This window comes from Crassostrea angulata, chromosome 3, assembly GCF_025612915.1.
Source record: "Crassostrea angulata isolate pt1a10 chromosome 3, ASM2561291v2, whole genome shotgun sequence".
In the NCBI taxonomy this organism is placed as follows: domain Eukaryota; kingdom Metazoa; phylum Mollusca; class Bivalvia; order Ostreida; family Ostreidae; genus Magallana; species Magallana angulata.
Genome location: NC_069113.1, coordinates 12,404,838 through 12,425,000, shown reverse-complemented (window position 1 = coordinate 12,425,000; position 20,163 = coordinate 12,404,838). Strand labels below are relative to the sequence as shown.

General features: G+C 33.3%; 1 protein-coding gene across 1 annotated transcript; it reads left to right on the top strand.

Annotated features, from left to right (window-relative positions):
• The first annotated feature begins 936 nt into the window (after positions 1-936).
• Positions 937-19,624, top strand: LOC128178953 (fibropellin-1-like). The gene is made up of 32 exons (XM_052846391.1): positions 937-1,074; positions 1,164-1,235; positions 1,933-2,051; positions 2,183-2,461; positions 4,381-4,564; positions 4,852-4,887; positions 4,978-5,091; positions 5,339-5,449; positions 5,531-5,644; positions 5,743-5,859; positions 5,951-6,064; positions 6,194-6,316; positions 6,411-6,530; positions 6,623-6,736; positions 6,835-6,948; positions 7,054-7,167; positions 7,423-7,530; positions 7,782-7,892; positions 12,185-12,301; positions 12,784-12,897; positions 12,986-13,099; positions 13,755-13,868; positions 14,297-14,410; positions 14,500-14,613; positions 14,702-14,815; positions 15,129-15,242; positions 15,355-15,474; positions 15,598-15,723; positions 15,827-15,940; positions 16,028-16,141; positions 16,254-16,829; positions 16,918-19,624. The coding sequence occupies exons 2-32, from the start codon at positions 1,175-1,177 to the stop codon at positions 17,550-17,552; spliced, it is 4,653 nt and encodes a 1,550-aa protein (XP_052702351.1). The 5' UTR covers positions 937-1,074; positions 1,164-1,174; the 3' UTR covers positions 17,553-19,624.
• Positions 19,625-20,163: the final 539 nt, after the last annotated feature.

Below are 20,163 nucleotides of genomic sequence, written 5' to 3'. Positions count from 1 at the left end.
TGATAATATTATATTTGTTGATTCGAGTTTAGGTTTTAATAATTACTTATGATTGGGTTTTTTTTAATTTGAAAAAAGCTGAACAAAGGTCTAGAAATATTTTTCATACATTTATATGAACATATTTCATACATTGAGTAGAAAAAACAATGCCTCCAAAAGTTTTATTGAAGAGAATTTGTAAAAATAGTACCGTTTTACGTTGATTGTTACGTAAAATACAATGTGTAATAAAAAATGAAATATCAAAATTCTTTAAAAACCTGACTGCCTTCTTCAGTATACATATCAACGCTCTACAGAGTTCGATCTTACTGGGGATTAAAAACAATATCCATCGTGTAGCAAGTTACCTGAGATAAAACCGGGTTACAACAAAACTCGTAAAATTTGAAAATAATTGGTCGTTATTCTGTGGAGTTGTACTGTAGTGGTGATATAAATACGGGTCGGCAGCATCAGTTTGCAGACCTGGGGCAGAACTTGTCATACGTTGTCAGAAAACGCGATCACATTCTTTTATACACACAGTGGTCAATGGATAATGACTTTGAAGTTGCCTGGTCTGATAATGGAAAAAAAAACCGAACTTCATTATTAAGACTTTGGTTTATTTCATTTAAGAGATCTAAGAAACATGCTTCTACCTAAGGTAGACTCGTTATGAATTCGAACAGTCGTCTGCTCATTCAAAAATTAAATGTACAAATATATATTTGTAAAGAACAATTATATGCAATTCATACGTTGTATACTGCATACCTTTTCTCCCTTGTACAGCTGTTGTATAGTTATCTTTGAAGTTTTTTCGATAACGAATTTCAAAATGTGGGTCGACGGATCTTTAAATCTCCAATCGGTATCAATCCTTGCACTTATCAGTTCAACGCGTTTCTTAAAACCTTTATTGATCAATTACGAACCGCTGTTGAGTCAAGCCGTCTTATAAAATAATTTTGGAGATTATAAAATCACAGCTGCCAAAGGTATCAATAAAAAACCCCGGAAAACCCTGGCCAAAATATTCACTTCCTGGTGCCCAGACGACTGGACTATAGCTTACTCGTCGGACAAGTAAGATTTCCGTACATTGAAATGAAAAATCAGCATGATATTCGTTTGTTATTATGTGATATTGACGCCCTGTCTTCTTTCATTATCAGGTGTATATGAAATGGGTACTTTGCTCACTTTGCCGAAACTTATGTTGTTGTTCTTCTTAATTAAAGAAAGCGGTAAGTTTTAAATTGAATGGATATTTTCACATTAAACTACTTCCATTGTAAGACTAAGTATTTTTATATTTTCTATTCCTTTTTATATGTATATGAATTTATCTGAAGATAATGTGTTATTTGGTCAGCCTCATACCATAATTTACACGGGCAGTACTGAAAAAGGAGAGGAAGATAATCATTATGGCTTTTCTCATATTATCCATAGTATATATTTAAAAATACTTTTTAATTAAGTATTAAAAGTTTAACAACTTCTGTTTGTTGTTAATATTATTATTATTATTATTATTATTATGTTTATGCTGTATCATTGTCGTACAGGTAAGATTGCATTGCCTTCCACTGTTGTCGGTAATTAACGGGATTGGACCCCAAAAGTTTTACCTGTGTTTCTGCATCCTTACACCCTTAGTTTACCTTTTAAAAGATTTACATTTGCTCTTAAATTCCCTAATCCCCATCCATTGAGTCGTGTAAGAAGGCAAGTTCTAAAACTATAAGAGTAAAATAACAAATCATCTACAGCAGGTATCCCTTTAACAGATAAGTTAGCAAATAAATAGTACCATTGTGATGACAGTGTTCTTCATAGACCATAACTGTTTAAAATAAACAATACATTTAGATGACTTAAATTGTAATTCATGTTTGTCAAACCATATATGCCATTATAATAATAATTGCCTTTTGACAGATTCGTATTCTAAATATGAAACTATTGCCGGACAATACATGGCTAGTGACGACACTGTAAGAACTGTTAGTGTCACTGGTGGAATTCCCTTTGGAAAGAAAATCTTCAACCAAGTTCATGTATGTATAAGTAAAGTTCACAAATACATCAATAGAAATGAAATTGTATTAAAGCACTTCATTTGTTATATCAAATGTGCCAAAAAAGTTTTTCAAGTTGCAATGTTTTATTTTCAAAATGCCTGTTGTAGTTTAGCACTAACGGGCTGGTTACGTTTGAGAGTCCAGTTTATACCTTTACACCACCCTCAACACCTCAAACATATCATTTGCTTGCACCATACTGGACGGACCTTTATCCACTCGGTACCAATGAAGCACACGTGTATTATAGGGACAATGACCAATCAGATATTGATAAGGCCTCGAACGATGTCAGGACGTTTGCAAAAATACCCTCTTTCCAAGCAAAGTGGGTATTGGTTGTAACGTGGTCAAAAACACCTTTTTACCGTATGGCATACGGTCTGGTAAGTTCAGCTCAATATAAAAGTTAAGCATGAAAATCAAATATGTTAAAGATTGCATGTCGTAAATTGGTTTAGTTTTGATTTAAAAAAATGTATGATTTTTTAATCTCTGTGGGTTTTAACGTCCACAATGACATGATTAATTGCAATAAAAAAAACGACATTTCATAAAATATTTTCGAAAAATTTGGAACGAATTGTTGAAGTAAAAGTTCATTTTTCTATATTAGGAATGTTGGTAAGAAAATCACCAAGATTAAAAAAAAATTACTCGGAAGCAAATAACAAAATACAATGAAAAATAGTTGCCCTAAAACTTTCAAAGAGAATCGTTACAGCACTTACCAGTTCCACTTTAAAACAACTTGTAAACAATCACTTTCCATGTAGTATTACATGATTTGGTCAAGCTTGACGTATGAAATACATATACAGGGTGTCCCAAAACATATGTTACACATTTAATCATCAATAACTTTATAAGATTAAAAGCAATTTTAATAATTTTTTGTCAACATCTAGTGTATAAGTTTTAATTTTATTAGAAAAAGTTCGAGAAATTAGGTAATTATGACGTCATAATGATGTCATCACACTTATCAAGATGGAGCCTTCATGTGAACAGCTGGCAGAAATTGTCAAACTTTACTATGAGTGTAAATCTGTGACTTTAGTCATAAGGACAATGAGAAAACGACATCCTGAAATGAAAATGTTCAACAGAATGCTAATTTACAGACTTGTGAGGAAGTTTGAAGGTAAACACAAGGAACAATTCTGGTATTGGGAGACCAAGGAGTGTCCGTACTAAATAAAACGTTGATGCCATTGATAGACTTATTACTGAAACTCCACAAAAATCAGTTAGACGTGTACTGCACGAACAAGATTGCAAGGTCAGTAAATCCAGTGTTCATAGAATACTCAAATTTGATTAAAAACTGATTCCTTACAAGATAAGTGTGAGGCAGCCTTTAAAAGAGACAGAAATTAGAAGTCGTTTAGAGTTTGCCCATTGGATTTTTTCGTAGACCAGACTCTGAAAATTTAACAGATGCCATATGGTTTTCCGATGAAGCCCACTTCCATCTCAATAATGTTGTTAATAAACAGAATTTTAGATTCTGGGGTTCGGCAAAACCCAATTTTTATGTGGAAAAACCTCTTACATGTAACTGTGAGAAAGTCACTGTTTGGGCTGCACTAAGTTCAACTGGAATTATTGGCCCTTTTTTCTTTGAAGACACCGAAAGCGAGGCAGTAACAGTAAATTCTGAACGATATTTAAAGTTAATGAAATCTAAGTTTCTACCAGCCCTTAGACGAAAAGTTGTAAATTTTGATGATGTGTGGTTTCAACAGGATGGTGCTACGCCACACACTGCAGGTTGTGTTCTTCAGTGCCTTGACAACACATTTGGTGATCAATAGATTTCTTATCGTACAGCAAATGTGTGGCCACCGCACTCCCCCGATCTAAACCCCCTTGATTTCTATTTGTGGGGTTATTTAAAAGACAGAGTGTACTCTCCTTCCCCACAAACAACAGAGGACCTAAAACAGCAATTACACGAGAAATAAGATCAATCTCTGTTGATACATGTAAAGCTGTGATAAAAAAAACTTCAGAAATCGTGTTCAAACGATGTTGAAGGCAAAGGGACGTCATTTGGAACATATGTTGTAAAATGACATTATGTCATTCCAAAGAAATTTTTTTGTGATTAACAAAGAAACTGTAAAAAATGTATGCTTAACAAAAAGTTTAGAACTATTTTGTTATATGTTGTAGATTTCATAATTGTAACTTAAGGTATTAAAATTTTATAACAGTTTGAAAGTGTAACATATGTTTTGGGACACCCTGTACAATACATTTTTTAAGAAACCATCATATATGTGTATCGTTTATCTGACAGAGAGTGACCGTGCAGTGTGTTCTGATCACAGACCACGTCTCCACCTACACCATCTACCATTACATAGATGTGAACATCGCTAACCAGGGACACAACATAAGAATGGGGTACAATAACAACGATTTGACACCCTATTCCTTCACCGATTCTGCGTATAGAATGAGCCTTTTTCCTGGAAACACAGGTACTATCCGTTTTATATTCCTTCATGTCCATTACTAAAATTTGTATTTTGAAGCACATTTTTTTATATTCAGATCTGTCTGATAAAAGTTAATGTAATTATACAATAAGCGCTAGTCATATAGCTTAGTCGATTCTTGCAAAGATCATCTTACTTTATAACTTGTATTTTACATGAAAACATAATTACAGATTTTATAATTATTCATGATATGAAAGTACATGTATCAAACATGGTTTCCGGACATTCTGAATAAATCTTATATATTTTATTCCGTTGATTTCCAGGCTTAACAGGGGTTTGGTTTTTCACTCTTGCAACAGGTAGGCCACGTTTGCAAACTGTGTATTCAAATACCTCGTACATGTTTATTCTATTTGAAGCTGAAGTATCACTTTGTGGGGTTTTTTCAGATGGCAATGACTGTGATTCAAGCCCTTGTCTTAACAATGGAACGTGCCAGGATCTGTATGGGGAGTTTAATTGTTACTGTCCATCAGGCTTTACTGGCAAAATGTGCCAAACAGGTGAATATCTTACTCTTTATAGAAAACATTTTATCCTAGAAATGATTGAAACTATGAAAAAAAACCAATAATTTACAACAGTTACTCTAACTTTACAAGGTTGTTGAGTATGGCCTGTTTATTGAGCCTTTCTCACAAGAAAGTTTAAGCAAGGTCGATTTTTCAAAAAATGAAATACTAAAAATAAATGACAAATTAATTTCTGATTGCGTAAAGCTTTTGTAAATTAGTTTGCGTCCATGCACAGATATCGATGAGTGCATTGCCCAGCCATGCTACCACGGGTCTTGTCACAATACGAACGGGAGTTATTACTGCTCTTGCTTGGTTGGTTGGACGGGACAGCACTGCGATACTGGTAAGACTCTGAACATCACAACAACATTGTTATGATATTCAAATAACGATGATTTATACTTGAGTTGCTCTTACTAATCAGATATAAATGAGTGTTTAAATGTCGGAATCTGCAACCACGGAACATGCGAGAATACAGACGGCTCGTTCCATTGTAAATGTTTGTTTGGATGGAGTGGACCACGATGTGATCAAGGTAGTGTTTTATATCCTACTTCCATTGTTTATAACCTTATTAAACATTTAAATTTACAAGTTTAAAATATAACTGATACATTTGTGACATATCAATAGATATTGACGAGTGCGCTGTTTCGTCACCATGTTGCAATGGCGGAAGTTGTGTTAACAATCCAGGGTCGTTTTCCTGTAGCTGCGCATTAGGGTGGACAGGAACGGTTTGCGAAAAAGGTATAACCGGCACATTTTAATGATTTATTAAGTTCTGATTTTAAGATTTGAAATTGTATCCAAGACAACTTTCGATCATTTGTTTATCAAGATGTCGACGAATGCAGTGGTATACCATGCAGTAATAGCGGGGTTTGCTATAACACCCCCGGAAGTTACTTTTGCAACTGTCGCCATGGTTTCACGGATGACTATTGCAATACAGGTATCGAATCAAAATCTCTTTATTAAGTGGTTCTGGTGAACTTTTGCTAAATACATTGAAAAGAGTATTCAAGTTGATTTGTTCTTGCTTTGATGTACAGATACATCATTGTCCCTATCGATTTTTCAGACACAGATGAATGTACAACATCTCAAATCTGTCAGAATGGGGGGGCCTGTATAGATAAACCAGGCTACTCCGTCTGTGAGTGCGATAGCAGACAGGGAGTTACCGGGCGTTATTGTGAACAAGGTGAGATTTAAGACCAACAGCTAAAAACGTTTGTCACTTTAAACTTTTTTTTTGTTTATTCAGTTTAAGTATGGTATGAGTGTGTTTTTATCAGACATACAGGAATGTAACCTTGGTATTACTGCCTGCCAGAGGAATTCAACATGTACAAATACACAAGGTTCATTTAACTGCACATGCGCAAAAACCGACAAGGGAGAATTTTGCCAAAATGGTTAGTTTTTTAAAATGAACAGTAACAATAAAAAAAAAACTTTCAAAAACAGAAACGCCTTATGAAAAAGCATGCAAAATTTCTAATTTCAGAAAGAAATGCATGCGAGTTTTCTCCCTGTAAAAATGGCGGAAGATGCGAAATAGTGAACGCTACATTTTTCTGTCGATGTCCCTTTGGTTACACGGGAGATAGATGTGAAACGGGTAAGCTTTGCCACAAGGTTTAATCAAGGGTTTTTCATGACCTTTTCTGTTGAATCTGATATGACTATAAAATCATACTTTTATTTACAACCTTTTAGATGCAAATGAATGCTCCTTACATGCTTGCAAAAACAATGGAACTTGTCAAAACACCAATGGAAGTTTTACATGTAACTGTACTAGCGGTTTTAGAGGACCGAGCTGCAATGAAGGTATGCAGTGTGTTTTCAGTTACTTACTTGCTGCAGTAAAGAATACTATCAGCTTTCATAATGATAATGATAACGCAATACCTTACTTTTTACATATAATTGCAGACGTTAATGAGTGCTTGTCATCTCCTTGTGGAAACAACAGTCTCTGTGTTAACACATACGGAGGGTTTGTGTGTGTTTGTCTGCACGGTTTCCATGGAGATCTATGTGAAACAGGTTGAATTTTTCAAAATCTGGCAGGTCTTTATACTTCATTTAAAATAACGATGTTCTGACTTAAACAGAAAAAGCATAAAAAAAATATTTTAAAAAGTACATAAGTATTTGTTTCACACGTATAACATGTAACGAGGATTTTCAGGACTGTTAAAATATATAGCTCCGTTATGGTAATAAGGATCTTTAAAAAATTGAAAAAAAATATCAAAAGCAGAACAGTTCTTTTAATACTACTTTCTCTTACATTCAAAGGACCCTGTAGTAACGTGAGTTGTGAAAACAATGGGACATGCATTGAGTTTGGGATTTCTGCAATTTGTGGTTGTCCTCCCGGCTTCACGGGGGTTTATTGTGGGCAAGGTAATTACCGACGTCCTATTGCTCACACATTTTTACATTAACATGAATATATACTGTAATAACTGCAACCATATCATTATTTACAACTTGGTTTAGTATCATTCGCTTGTATTGAAATAGCTGCGACTATTATTGAAATCATAGCTCTTTTCAAATTTACTGAGATAAGATATTACATGTATATTGAATTTGTGAAAATAAATTGAAATTCAAAAGAATCACATTAATATACAGAGGTTGTTTATTTTCAGAGGTCAATGAATGCGATTTAGACCCTTGTCCAGAGAATTTTACTTGTAACAACACCGTCACTTCGTTTGATTGTCTCAATTGCAATGTTTCATCAGACAGCTGCACAACTGGTATGTTACAGTTTGTTATACTAGTATTTTGCATTACTGTATAGTAAAACTCATCTGTTACGAAAACAGATAGAGCAAACTCACAGATATAGCAAAATTATGTGGAGTACCCCTGGCCAAACTCTTAATGATTCCTTGCCAACTTTTACGGTTATAACGAATCCAGTTGTTTCGAATGAACAGATATAACCAACTAGTTCTGAGTCCCGTAGAAGTGAAAAATTATTAAATTTAATCTGATCTGATAAACAAATTGTTAAATAGTTTTGAGACTTAAAAATACCAAGAGACATTTTATTGTTTGAGCGAACTGTATTTGACAAAAATCCCTATTTTTACCATCCAACTTTTTAAGATTTCTATAGAAGGTATTAATAGGGTCTTCCGTTTCCAACGGAAGACCCTATTGTTTTTGTTAGGTTTCTTTTTCTCTATTTTTCACTATTATTATTCTTTTTTTTCTTAACATTTTTCTTCAAACTCAAATATCTCAAATATGCTACAATGGATTTTTATGAAAATTTCACGAATAATACAAAATATCAAGGTCTTTTATCATGTACATTTTTGTTGATGACGTCACTTCCGGTCGGCCGTTATATTCGTTTTTCTTTTTGTAAAAAGTGATCCTGTCCTCCCTTTTTCGCAAAAACGATTAAAGATAGAAAATTGAAAGTTTCAGGAATGATAGATATTTGAATTTCTAAGGCCGATCAGGTAAAACTACGATCGTCCGTCACTTCCGGTCCGCTCAAACAGCATTTTTGGAAAATTGTGTTTTAAATTTTTTTTAAATCAAATAATCTACAATTTTTCCCCATCAGAATATGTTTTAAACTTATCAAATTTTAATATGAGCAGGTCATCCGTCACTTCCGGTCGTCACCGTGATTCTCATATTTTGATTTTTTGGAATTTGAAAGCATATGCTTTGTTGACATTTTTGTACTGAATACAAAACTAAAAACCGTTTTCAAATCGGACAATGCATTGCAGAGATATTGAAGTTTAAAAATTACATTTTCCGGAAATCTGCATTTCGCAGTGTACTGTAGGTTGAAAAATTAGATTAAAAGGAAGTTAATATGATAGTAAATCGTACCAAATGTCAACAGTTTAATTGAACCCTATAAATTCAAAATCAAACGAAAGACCCACTTGTTGCTTGCAACAAGGTGCTTTCAGGTAATTCAGGCATTCTCGAGAAATTAAGCGTCAAAGTTCTGAAGCGAGAGTCTGAGTAGCTCAGTCGATAGAGTCGTGGACATAGCCCTGGTGACCCGGGTTCAAGCCCCGATTGCCGCAATTTTTATTTTTTTTTATTATTTTTCGCTTAGATCTACGATTTTATCTTTGAAGTGATAAGTTTAATCTAATCTATTCAAAAATGGGACGGAAGACCCACTCATTGCTCGCAACGAGATCGTGTCTAGTTTTATTTTATGTTTCTGCGAGTAAACAAAAGGGTAGTTATCTTAAAGAAAACGTGTATCAACGAGTTTGCTAAACCTATTATTACGAATTATACGGATATAACGAATTTAGTTAAAGCAAATTAAATCCACTGTCCCTAGGACTTAGCTATAACCGAGGTTTATTGTTCCAAAACGACAACAAACAACAAAGCAACAACAACAAACAAAGCAAAACAAAACCGCAACAACCTGTTCTTATACATGTACAGCTTGGCATGGAAACGTTGGTTTAAAGGGACTTGGACACGATTTGACTTAATGTTTTCAAATTTTCTTTTTCCATTTTCAATGTTTATACTGATAGATATAGAAGTTTATAATGCTATGTCATAATTTGATACACAAATATCAAGTTATAAGCAAGATACAGAGTTCATAATTCTTTATTTTGTAAACAAAGCTCGAATATTCTCATTTTTACATCTTCATTGTATTGGTGTAAATTTCAATCAAACGTAACGTTCTTTTGTTGACAACATTTTTTAAGAGGATATTGAATTAGTTTAAATTGTTTTTTACATGTCATTTTGCCTAAGAAAAGGTAATTTTCCATATTAAATTTTTCTAAACAACTATAAGACTCGAGCTTTGTTTACATAACTATCATTTCTTACCTCTGCATCTCACTTGTAACTTGATTTTAACATCTAATATTTTGGTCAATCATTTAAAATGCACCAATAAAGTATTTTATACATAAAAAAAAATAAAAAAAAAATTTTGATCTCAAATCGTGTCCAAGTCCCTTTAAATGTCTAGTATTGAACATTTTTTTCTTTTCAACTAACTAAAATTCTACACCACAGTAAAACTATTTGAAATTTTTAATTAGAAACTAAGTGTTTATAATGCTTTGATTATATATGGTTTTCTAAATAAGGTACCACCATGCTAGCTTTTGAAAGCATTCAATTAAGAAATATTTGAATAAAAATAAACGAAACCCCTTTATGATGTTCAATATTTTTAATGTCTTTTAACTCCTGCCTAGAAATGTAAAGATTTTGAAAAATCAATAAATGACGCATCGAAAAATGAACAAACTTACCAGGATGTTTGCGTTCATTTGGAGAATTTATATACCGATATACGTCTATAATATTGCGTTATTATCTGAAGTACATTTTGAAATATTATATACTGCATGTAGTGTTTAGACAAAAAAGAAACAAATGATATTTTGAAGTGTAGGAAGTTGCCACCTTCTTACTTATATCCATTTTTCTATTCAAGTCCTTTATGTGAGATTACATGTATATTGAATTTGTGAAAATAAATTGAATATCAAAAGAATCACATTATACAGAGGTTGTTATTTTCAGAGGTCAATGAATGTGATTTAGACCCTTGTCCAGAGAATTTCACTTGTAACAACCTGTTCTTATACATGTACAGCTTGGCATGGAAACGTTGGTTTAAATGTCTAGTATTAAACATTTTTTTTCTTTTCAACTAACTCAAATTCTACACCACAGTAAAAATATTTGAATGTTTAATTAGAAACTAAGTTTTTTATAATGCTTTGATTATATGTGGTTTTCTAAATAAGGTACCATCATGCTAGCTTTTGAAAGCATTCAATTAAGAAATATTTGAATAAAAATAAACGAAACCCCTTTTTGATGTTTAATATTTTTAATGTCTTTTAACTCCTGCCTAGAGATGTAAAGATTTTGAAAAATCAATAAATGACGCATCGAAAAATGAACAAACTTACCAGGATGTTTGCGTTCATTTGGAGAATATATATACCGATATACGTCTATAATATTGCGTTATTATCTGAAGTACATTTTGAAATATTATATACTGCATGTAGTGTTTAGACAAAAAAGAAACAAATGATATTTTGAAGTGTAGGAAGTTGCCACCTTCTTACTTATATCCATTTTTCTATTCAAGTCCTTAATGTGAGATTACATGTATATTGAATTTGTGAAAATAAATTGAATATCAAAAGAATCACATTATACAGAGGTTGTTATTTTCAGAGGTCAATGAATGTGATTTAGACCCTTGTCCAGAGAATTTCACTTGTAACAACCTGTTCTTATACATGTACAGCTTGGCATGGAAACGTTGGTTTAAATGTCTAGTATTAAACATTTTTTTTCTTTTCAACTAACTCAAATTCTACACCACAGTAAAAATATTTGAATGTTTAATTAGAAACTAAGTTTTTTATAATGCTTTGATTATATGTGGTTTTCTAAATAAGGTACCATCATGCTAGCTTTTGAAAGCATTCAATTAAGAAATATTTGAATAAAAATAAACGAAACCCCTTTTTGATGTTTAATATTTTTAATGTCTTTTAACTCCTGCCTAGAGATGTAAAGATTTTGAAAAATCAATAAATGACGCATCGAAAAATGAACAAACTTACCAGGATGTTTGCGTTCATTTGGAGAATATATATACCGATAAACATCTATAATATTGCGTTATTTTCTGAGGTACATTTTGAAATATTATATACTGCATATAGTGTTTAGACAAAAAAGAAACATATGATATTTTGAAGTTTAGGAAGTTGCCACTTCTTACTAATATCCATTTTTCTATTTAAGTCCTTTATGTGAGGGGAAAAATAATGACCTTGGTCGTACTTTGCTGCAAAAAATAAGATGACCAAATATAATCTAGTTAACACAATAAAAAAGGAAATATTGTCTTTTTGATTTTAGTAATTTCGTGTTTTATTAATATTACAAGTATGAAATATTCATCGCTTTGAATTAAAATCATATATTTAACCATATGAAAATTGTAGCATACCAATAACGCAACGGAGAATGTTTCTTTTCTTTTGAATAGATGTCACCCACGTATGCAGTAGTTCTCCTTGCCAAAACGAGGGTTTGTGTCTGGTCAGGAATGATTCTTTCACCTGTATATGTACACAAGGCTGGACAGGGAACAATTGTGAATCAGGTGAACAATTATTATCCATCATTATGATTATTCAATGTCATCTCAGATATTGCAAAATATTACCACCAATGCTTTGCATGTTAAAAACATGACAGCAATAGAACAAAGGAGGAGATATACTCTTAAGTAGACATTCAGTAGGGGTTACCTACATGTAGCTATAAAAGGGGAAAATCCCACTATATTATCAGTTTTCATTTGGGAAAAATCTACTGTAAATCTATATTTCGGGAGGAAAAATTTTCGCGGGGAAAGATGGTGAAAGAGCATTACACAACATCCAGTCTGGTGTCTTTTACTAATTAACAAATTGGTCCAAGAATTAGTCATGGACTCAGTGACAATTAAAACGATAACTACTGAAAGACATTGGTACTAATGATGCATTTCTACTTCGTTGCTAAACATCGCCGACTTTTGAACTAAATGTACCGTGGTTAATGAAACAAACTGTACCCTAATTCTTGTGTGACTTGTTTTAGCAATTGATAATTGTCAAAATGTTACCTGTCAAAACAATGGGAGTTGTGCATCAATGTTCGATAACTCCAGCTGCGTCTGTCAACCTGGATTTAATGGAGAATTTTGCGAAACAGGTATGATCAATTTTTGTTCAAAATATATGAGCCCTGAAGATTTTACTCTGAAGTTAGTAATTTACTCAAAACTTGTAAATATTTACAGATATAGACGAATGTTTGTACAACCCATGCTTCAATGGCGGAAACTGCACCAACCAAAATGGTAGTTTCTCTTGCGCCTGCACAACAGGATATCAGGGCTTACAATGTGAAAATGGTACTGTGTATTTTATGGAGTATAAGCTATATCCATATTTGATTTTGATGCAAAACGTCTTTTTTTTATAATTATGCTAGTTTTTTCTCAACGTTTTAAAAATCTATATTAATGGCCGTATATGTTTTATTATATCAAACTATTTTTGTATTTAATAACTTTAATGTTTTGCTTCAGCCACTCTCTTAAATATCAATTGCATAACATTGTTACTAACATAATTTAAAAAATTAATTTTCCCCATGTACCTGATAATTGAATTACTTTGCAATAAGACACGTGTTTCTATGCATTAGATTTAAAAATCGAAATCACTGTTTTCTTACTAAGATTTTGAGAACTTGGGGTGATAAATGTCTTTGTCCTCTTCGATCAGCTGATGTGATATGTTCCCTAAACTCCAAATCTTTTTAATTATTTGATTTGAAAACGTAAAAGATATTTAGAAAATATTATTATTTTATAAATCGTCGTAAGAGTCATTTTAAATATAAAGTCTGCCAGTGGCTAAAGAACGTGTATTAATCTATATGAACATTAATTTATAATTCAAGCTTTGCGTTCTTAGATTTAAAATTTGATACATTTGAAATTTCTTATTTGTGCCACAGTGTCACTTACATATAACAATTGAGAGAATGGCACATTCTTTCAGAAATTGATCATTGTACATCTACTCCCTGTCTTAACAACGGTACATGCAGTTCTAGGAATGGTACTTTTGACTGTACCTGTAGCAAAGGGTGGATAGGAAGGATGTGTGAGCAAGGTAGTTATTAAGGGATAAGGAATCATTCTCTGAGTATTATGATGTGATAATTTTGGTCGGGCGTGATCAAATCCGATAAAGCCCGAAGGGCATAATGATAGATTTGATCATGCCCCTACCTAAATTATCATGCACCTCATAATATTAATATTCAAAGAATGATTCCTTATTACTTTTATTTATATATTTTTTAGCAATTGTACGATTAAATAATTAAATATGAATAAGCAAACTCCGCTTGCGCCCCAATTATACGTCATTTGAATTTATTGGACTATAGTACAAAATCGATACGTAAATGTAGTGTTATCACAGACAAAGGCACTGAAAAATGTAAGTATTAGAATTAAGACACATCCGTGACATGCACATATACATGAATTAGTAGAAATAGAATGACAAGAGTTTTTCTGTGTGCCTATTTACAGATGTTGATGAGTGTTTGACCAGTCCATGCTTTGGGAGCAGCACGTGTGTAAATGTTGCTGGGTCCTTCCATTGCCTCTGTCCTCCAGATAGGGAAGGGGCGCATTGTGAACTAGGTAAATTTAGAGCCACAGTTACCGCAAATCATAGATACCTCGAAAAACGACTTACCTGTATGTTGTTGTAATGGATACTTTTTTAACAGATTATGATGAATGTCAGAGTAACCCATGTCAACATGCCGGGATCTGCATCAACCTCTCTGGTGGATTTGCGTGTGTTTGCGCTGCGGGATTCACTGGAAGTGTTTGCGAAACAGGTAACAGTGCATGAAACATATGAGTTATTTTAGATTGTTACATGCATCAGTTATTCATTGAAATGTACTGATGCGTCTTTTGTTTTAGATATTGATGAATGTCTCAATGGTCCTTGCCACAATAACGGTACCTGTATTAACACCGAGGGTAGCTACCACTGCTATTGTGGGACAGCGTGGACGGGCGAAAGTTGTCAAACAGGTCGGTGGCACTCTTTGTGTGCATATATTTATAGGAAGCTGGAAATTAAGACAAAATTGATGTGTTATTACTAACTTTCCTGAAATTAGACATCAAAATCCTTTACTGTTGTAGGAACATTTTCATACATACAAATAAGAAAGAATTAGAATAATATATGTTCGGTTTCGAATGTAAAATTCCTATTCATGCACTCATTTGGCAAGCAAAGAAACTTATCATGTATAAGCAATGCGCCTTCGATAACATCCCAAAAATATCTTCCTTTAGTCAATTACATATAAAAGACAATCCATTAAATATTTTTATGAAGATGTCGACGAATGCACCTTGATTGGCTGTAGAAACAACGGCACGTGTACAAATACGGACGGCTCTTATCGATGTCAATGTGACGCTTATTATACGGGAGCATATTGCGAGGAAGGTATAAAAATTATGTTCAAAGCAAACATCGAATTGCAAATTTCATATTAATTATCAGATGCATTTCTTAAGAGAGTATTTAGGTATATCCATATTGTTCTCACTTTTATAAGATATCAATGAGTGTGTCGTTCAACCTGATATTTGTAAAAATGGAGGAACTTGTGAAAACCTTTGCGGAAGTTATAAATGCCATTGCACTAAAGGAAACTCGGGATACAACTGTGATGGAGGTCTGTCTGTCTGTCTGTCTGTCTGTCTCTCTCTCTCTCTCTCTCTCTCTCTCTCTCTGTGCATATTCCTCTTTCTCTATTTTTTTGAAAGTCATCAACAAGTGATGCTTTTTTAACCTTAAGACGTCAATGAGTGTTTGGAATGGACCATAGAACCACCCTGTAAACATGGCGGACTTTGTACGAACACCAAGGGTTCTTTCTACTGCAACTGCACGTCCAACTGGACCGGAAGTGTTTGCGATGAGGGTAATCCCATAGTTGTTTAATGTTTATATTTAATTATAATCAACAGCAGCTTTAAAAGATTACCTACGTTACAGAAGGTTTATAATGCAACTTTTACTTTCAGATGTTAATGAATGTAGACAATTTCCTTGTCAGAATAATGGTACCTGCTATAATTTTGATGGAGGGTTTAACTGCACTTGTACACCTGGATTTACTGGAGCTCTTTGTGAAATAGGTAAAGATAGTGTCATTGAATTTTTATTTTATTTTAAAATTGTGAACAGAATAACTGTATCAGAATAAAATCAAATTGTTTCCTCAGATATCAACGAATGCTTGTCGTATCCTTGTCAAAACCACGCGACTTGCATCAACACCCATGGTTCGTATTACTGCAAGTGTGGAGAAAATTGGGACGGCAAACTCTGCGAAATTGGTAATGAAACAAGTTACATAGTGTATACCTTCTCTGAATTTCATTTCGATGTTTCTCATCTATCGTGCTTTGAACTCATTTGGTTACTTCAAAATTCATTTGTCGTTTTTAGATCTATGTGATACAAAGCCTGCCGAGTTGATAATTGTTGTTGATACCACCTTAAGTACATCGGAAGAAGTATTCCAACAACAGAAGGACTTTATTTCAAATATGATTTCAAGGTTAACTCTTGCTGATGATAAATTCAAAGTGGCAATAGCATCTTATGGAACCAGCACGACCATTGATATTAGCTTTGATTCTTATGGAAATAATAAAACTATGTTACTAGACAGAGTATCAAAACTATCGTTCGTGAATGGAACAACGGACATCCATAATGCTTCGTACACCGTTCGAGATATGCTGAATGTCAGCAGAGCGAGTAACCATTTTGTCCTTTTCTTCACGGACGGGATGCCATCTGATCTTCAGTTGGCCTTAAATGGAACAGGGGAACTTCGGGCTCGATTATCTAACAGCAGTTCTTTGAGTGAACTCATGTTTGTGTCGTTTGGCAATGACGTCAGACACGAAGGACTGAAAAGGATGTCGGGAGATCCAATGCTCAGAGATATATTTACGCACATTTCAATGGATCCTATGTATCACGTGATGAAGAAACTGGTCCATAACAGATGCACAGGTACTTACTTTTTATATTGATCTGAATATTACAAACTGCATTATTTTTGCGTGATTTTATAATTTGTCTTAAATTTGATATTTTTTAGCATGTTACAGCCAAGAAATGCTGGACGTAATATTTGTACTGGATATATCTTCAAGGCTAACACAAGAAACGTTTTCTGGAAGTCTAAGAATCATCAACTCAATATTAGACAGCATAAAGCCGTTTGTCTTGTTAGGCCCAAATAATACTCAAATGGGCGCTGTACATTTTTCAAATGAACCATTTCTGTTAATGCAGCTGAATGAGACATATGACTATAACCACTTTGCTAGCAAGATGATGGGTATAGTGCAAGATAATCGGGAATTCACAAACTCTAGTTCTGAAGTAGCTAAAGCTCTGGAATATGCAAAAACTTGTCTTACAACGAAAGAATACGGAGCTCGTGATTCTTCAAGAAAGCTCCTTGTTCATCTTTACACTGGGTTCGACTCGAACGTCACTGAGACTGTAGCAGTGACGCAATCGCTAACACGTGAACAAATCACGGTCATTTCTATTGGGGTTGGTAAGGAGTACAATGATGATGATGTATTATCCACAGCGTCCAGTGCATTTCACGCCTTCTTCGCCGATTATGATGACAGTAACAACAGATGGGGACTAACTGACGTGGAGCTGAAGTTCATCAGTAAACTTGATTCTTTAGTTTGTAGTGAACGGGTCAACAGCTAAACGTTTTCTGCACAGTAACAATAACTTGCTAGCCTCACATGCAAACCTGATCCTTGAAAATGTATTTTTCTTGGACAGGAATCGTTCCCTGGTCACTTCCGAATTTAAGGAAAATAGAGAATTCAAAGGGCATTGTTGGCGGCAGTCTGATATATTCAAGACAAGTGACGAGAAATATCCTTATTCACCCCTGCGAATGTCATTTAAATTTTAAACCACATGGTTTTATTTGACCCTTTCAGTTTCGCAGTAAAAATCATGCCTCGTGTTTATAGTCTATTTCATAGAATCTAGGTATTTGTAATCAAATATAAAATCTAGAGGTTTATTGATTTTATCTTTATATTCATTAATTGGTTGATAAAATGTGTTCTAGAAATAAATGTGACAATACAATAAAAAAGTTTTTGTTTGCTGTTGCAACAATTAACATGCTTTAATAAATCCTCCATAGGATTAATTATCGATCCGCGCCTGACCTAGTGATAGCATCAATAGTGAAACAGACTATACTATTTTATGCAGAAGGTTCCTTGAAAATGGCTCGATTTACTAGGTTTTTATGCAAAACAGACACACATTTTTTTCTAAAAACATGTTTATTTTAATCACTCTACACGTGGTTGAACACGAACGATAACTCTGTTCAGAATATCATCGTTTAATATAAATAACCGTTAGATGGTGAAATAAGACATACGTCTGAAAAGATTTTCATGTTTTAACATAAATCAAAGTATGATATGATATGAAAATCGACCAGTACTTACGTATTTTGAGAATATTATCCGAACAATTATACTTCCGCTCAAAATTTCACAGGAACTGAACAAATCTCGGGGAAGTCTCGTGAACTTTCATTCGAGCACCTCTGGATATATTACATACTTAGCAACGATAAAGAAAACATTCCGAACACATTTGCAGGGGTGTTTTTTTAAGTCGGGTTGTATTGCAATATCAGAGTGTTATATATATATATATATATATATATATATATATATATATATATATATATATATATATATATATATATATATATATATAAGTACGACACTGAACAATATCTTAAGATATTTAAAACAGATGTGATTTACTTAGCATGTATACATAGTAATAAATTGTAAAAAGTAATAAAATGCCTCTTGGCAATGTACAGGTATGATAGATCACCTTCATTGTGGTGTTCTTTTTGTACTGATGTCAATATACAAATTCATGAAATTTGGTATGGGAAGTCAATGGAATTTTCTCTGCCTGATCTCGTTCAACTTTACTTCTTTTTAAACAACTTTAGTTATGTCCGTTATTATCCCCTCGCGCAACTTGTTGCGAGGGGTATATAGCGTCACTGCTGTACGTGTGTGTGTATGTATGTACATTATGTATGTGTGTATGTGTGTGTCCATTTTCATCTCTTTAGCAAAATTCCAAGAAAACCTTGTAATAAATATTCATCAAACTTTGTATACTTCTTTTGCATGTTAAAAGGACAAACCCGATTGTTTTCCAAGTCAAATGATTCAATATGTTAAAATAATCGTAAAAAAGCGAAGTTATAACATGAATTTATGTACGACTTGACAATAGACATTTCTGGTAATTTTATGTACGACTTTAAGAAAATCGCTACCGTATGCGGTTCAAAACAACAACTTGATATTTTTGGGATTTTAACCTAGTAAAGGTAAAAAAACCCAAACGTTTTGTAGTATTAGAGGATTAGAAGATTGCCCATAGGTAAAAGTTGAAGAGGGCAAGAAATTAAAGTCATCCGATTGACATCGAAACAAGCAGTCGACTTTCGGACAAATTTTCCCGTATTAATTTCAAAAGAACTAGTCCAAAATTCAGGGGAGACTTTAGCAGATATCGCATATTTATCACGCGAAGATTGTTTTATATTAATAATACTTGCATATCTACTACTATGGGTTGACATACCACAAGCAACTACAATTGTCCATCAGAGCAGACAACAGATCACTAGATCTTCAGCTACAATGTACATTTCATAATATACATGTATACGGATCGTTTATGTATGCTTAATAAAAATGAATGTCACTTAATGAATCAAAATTATTTAACTTTAAAGCATATGTGTACCGGTGTTTAGTTTCTGCTAGGAATAGGAAAACTGTGCAACCACGTACATGTCACCTCCAACACCCAATTTATACACCACAAAGCTTGGGGATTAGGATAAAATATATATTATGAATTCAAAGTGGTTTTTTGAAATACTTGTGTCATATTTATTTTGATCTAATTAATTTTGATCTGAAAAATTTACATGTATTTTCCTAAATAATGAATTTTCCTCTACAACAAGTCATGTCGCGAGGGGATGCTCCGCTTTGCGATGCCCTTGTTTAGATTAGCCCTTCTCGTTGCAAGATTAATTAGAGTAAGTCGCTGTTTTTTTCATTATAACATTATGTATTTTAGGCCAATGTCTGGTAAATGAATGTTATATTTTAAATTCATCCAATACAATAAATTAACAGTGATACGTAATGGTATAATTAAAGACACAAAACTTTATTATGATAAAAAAAATTTTTATTAGTATATATTTTATTACCTGTTCCCGAGACCTTATTCTGCT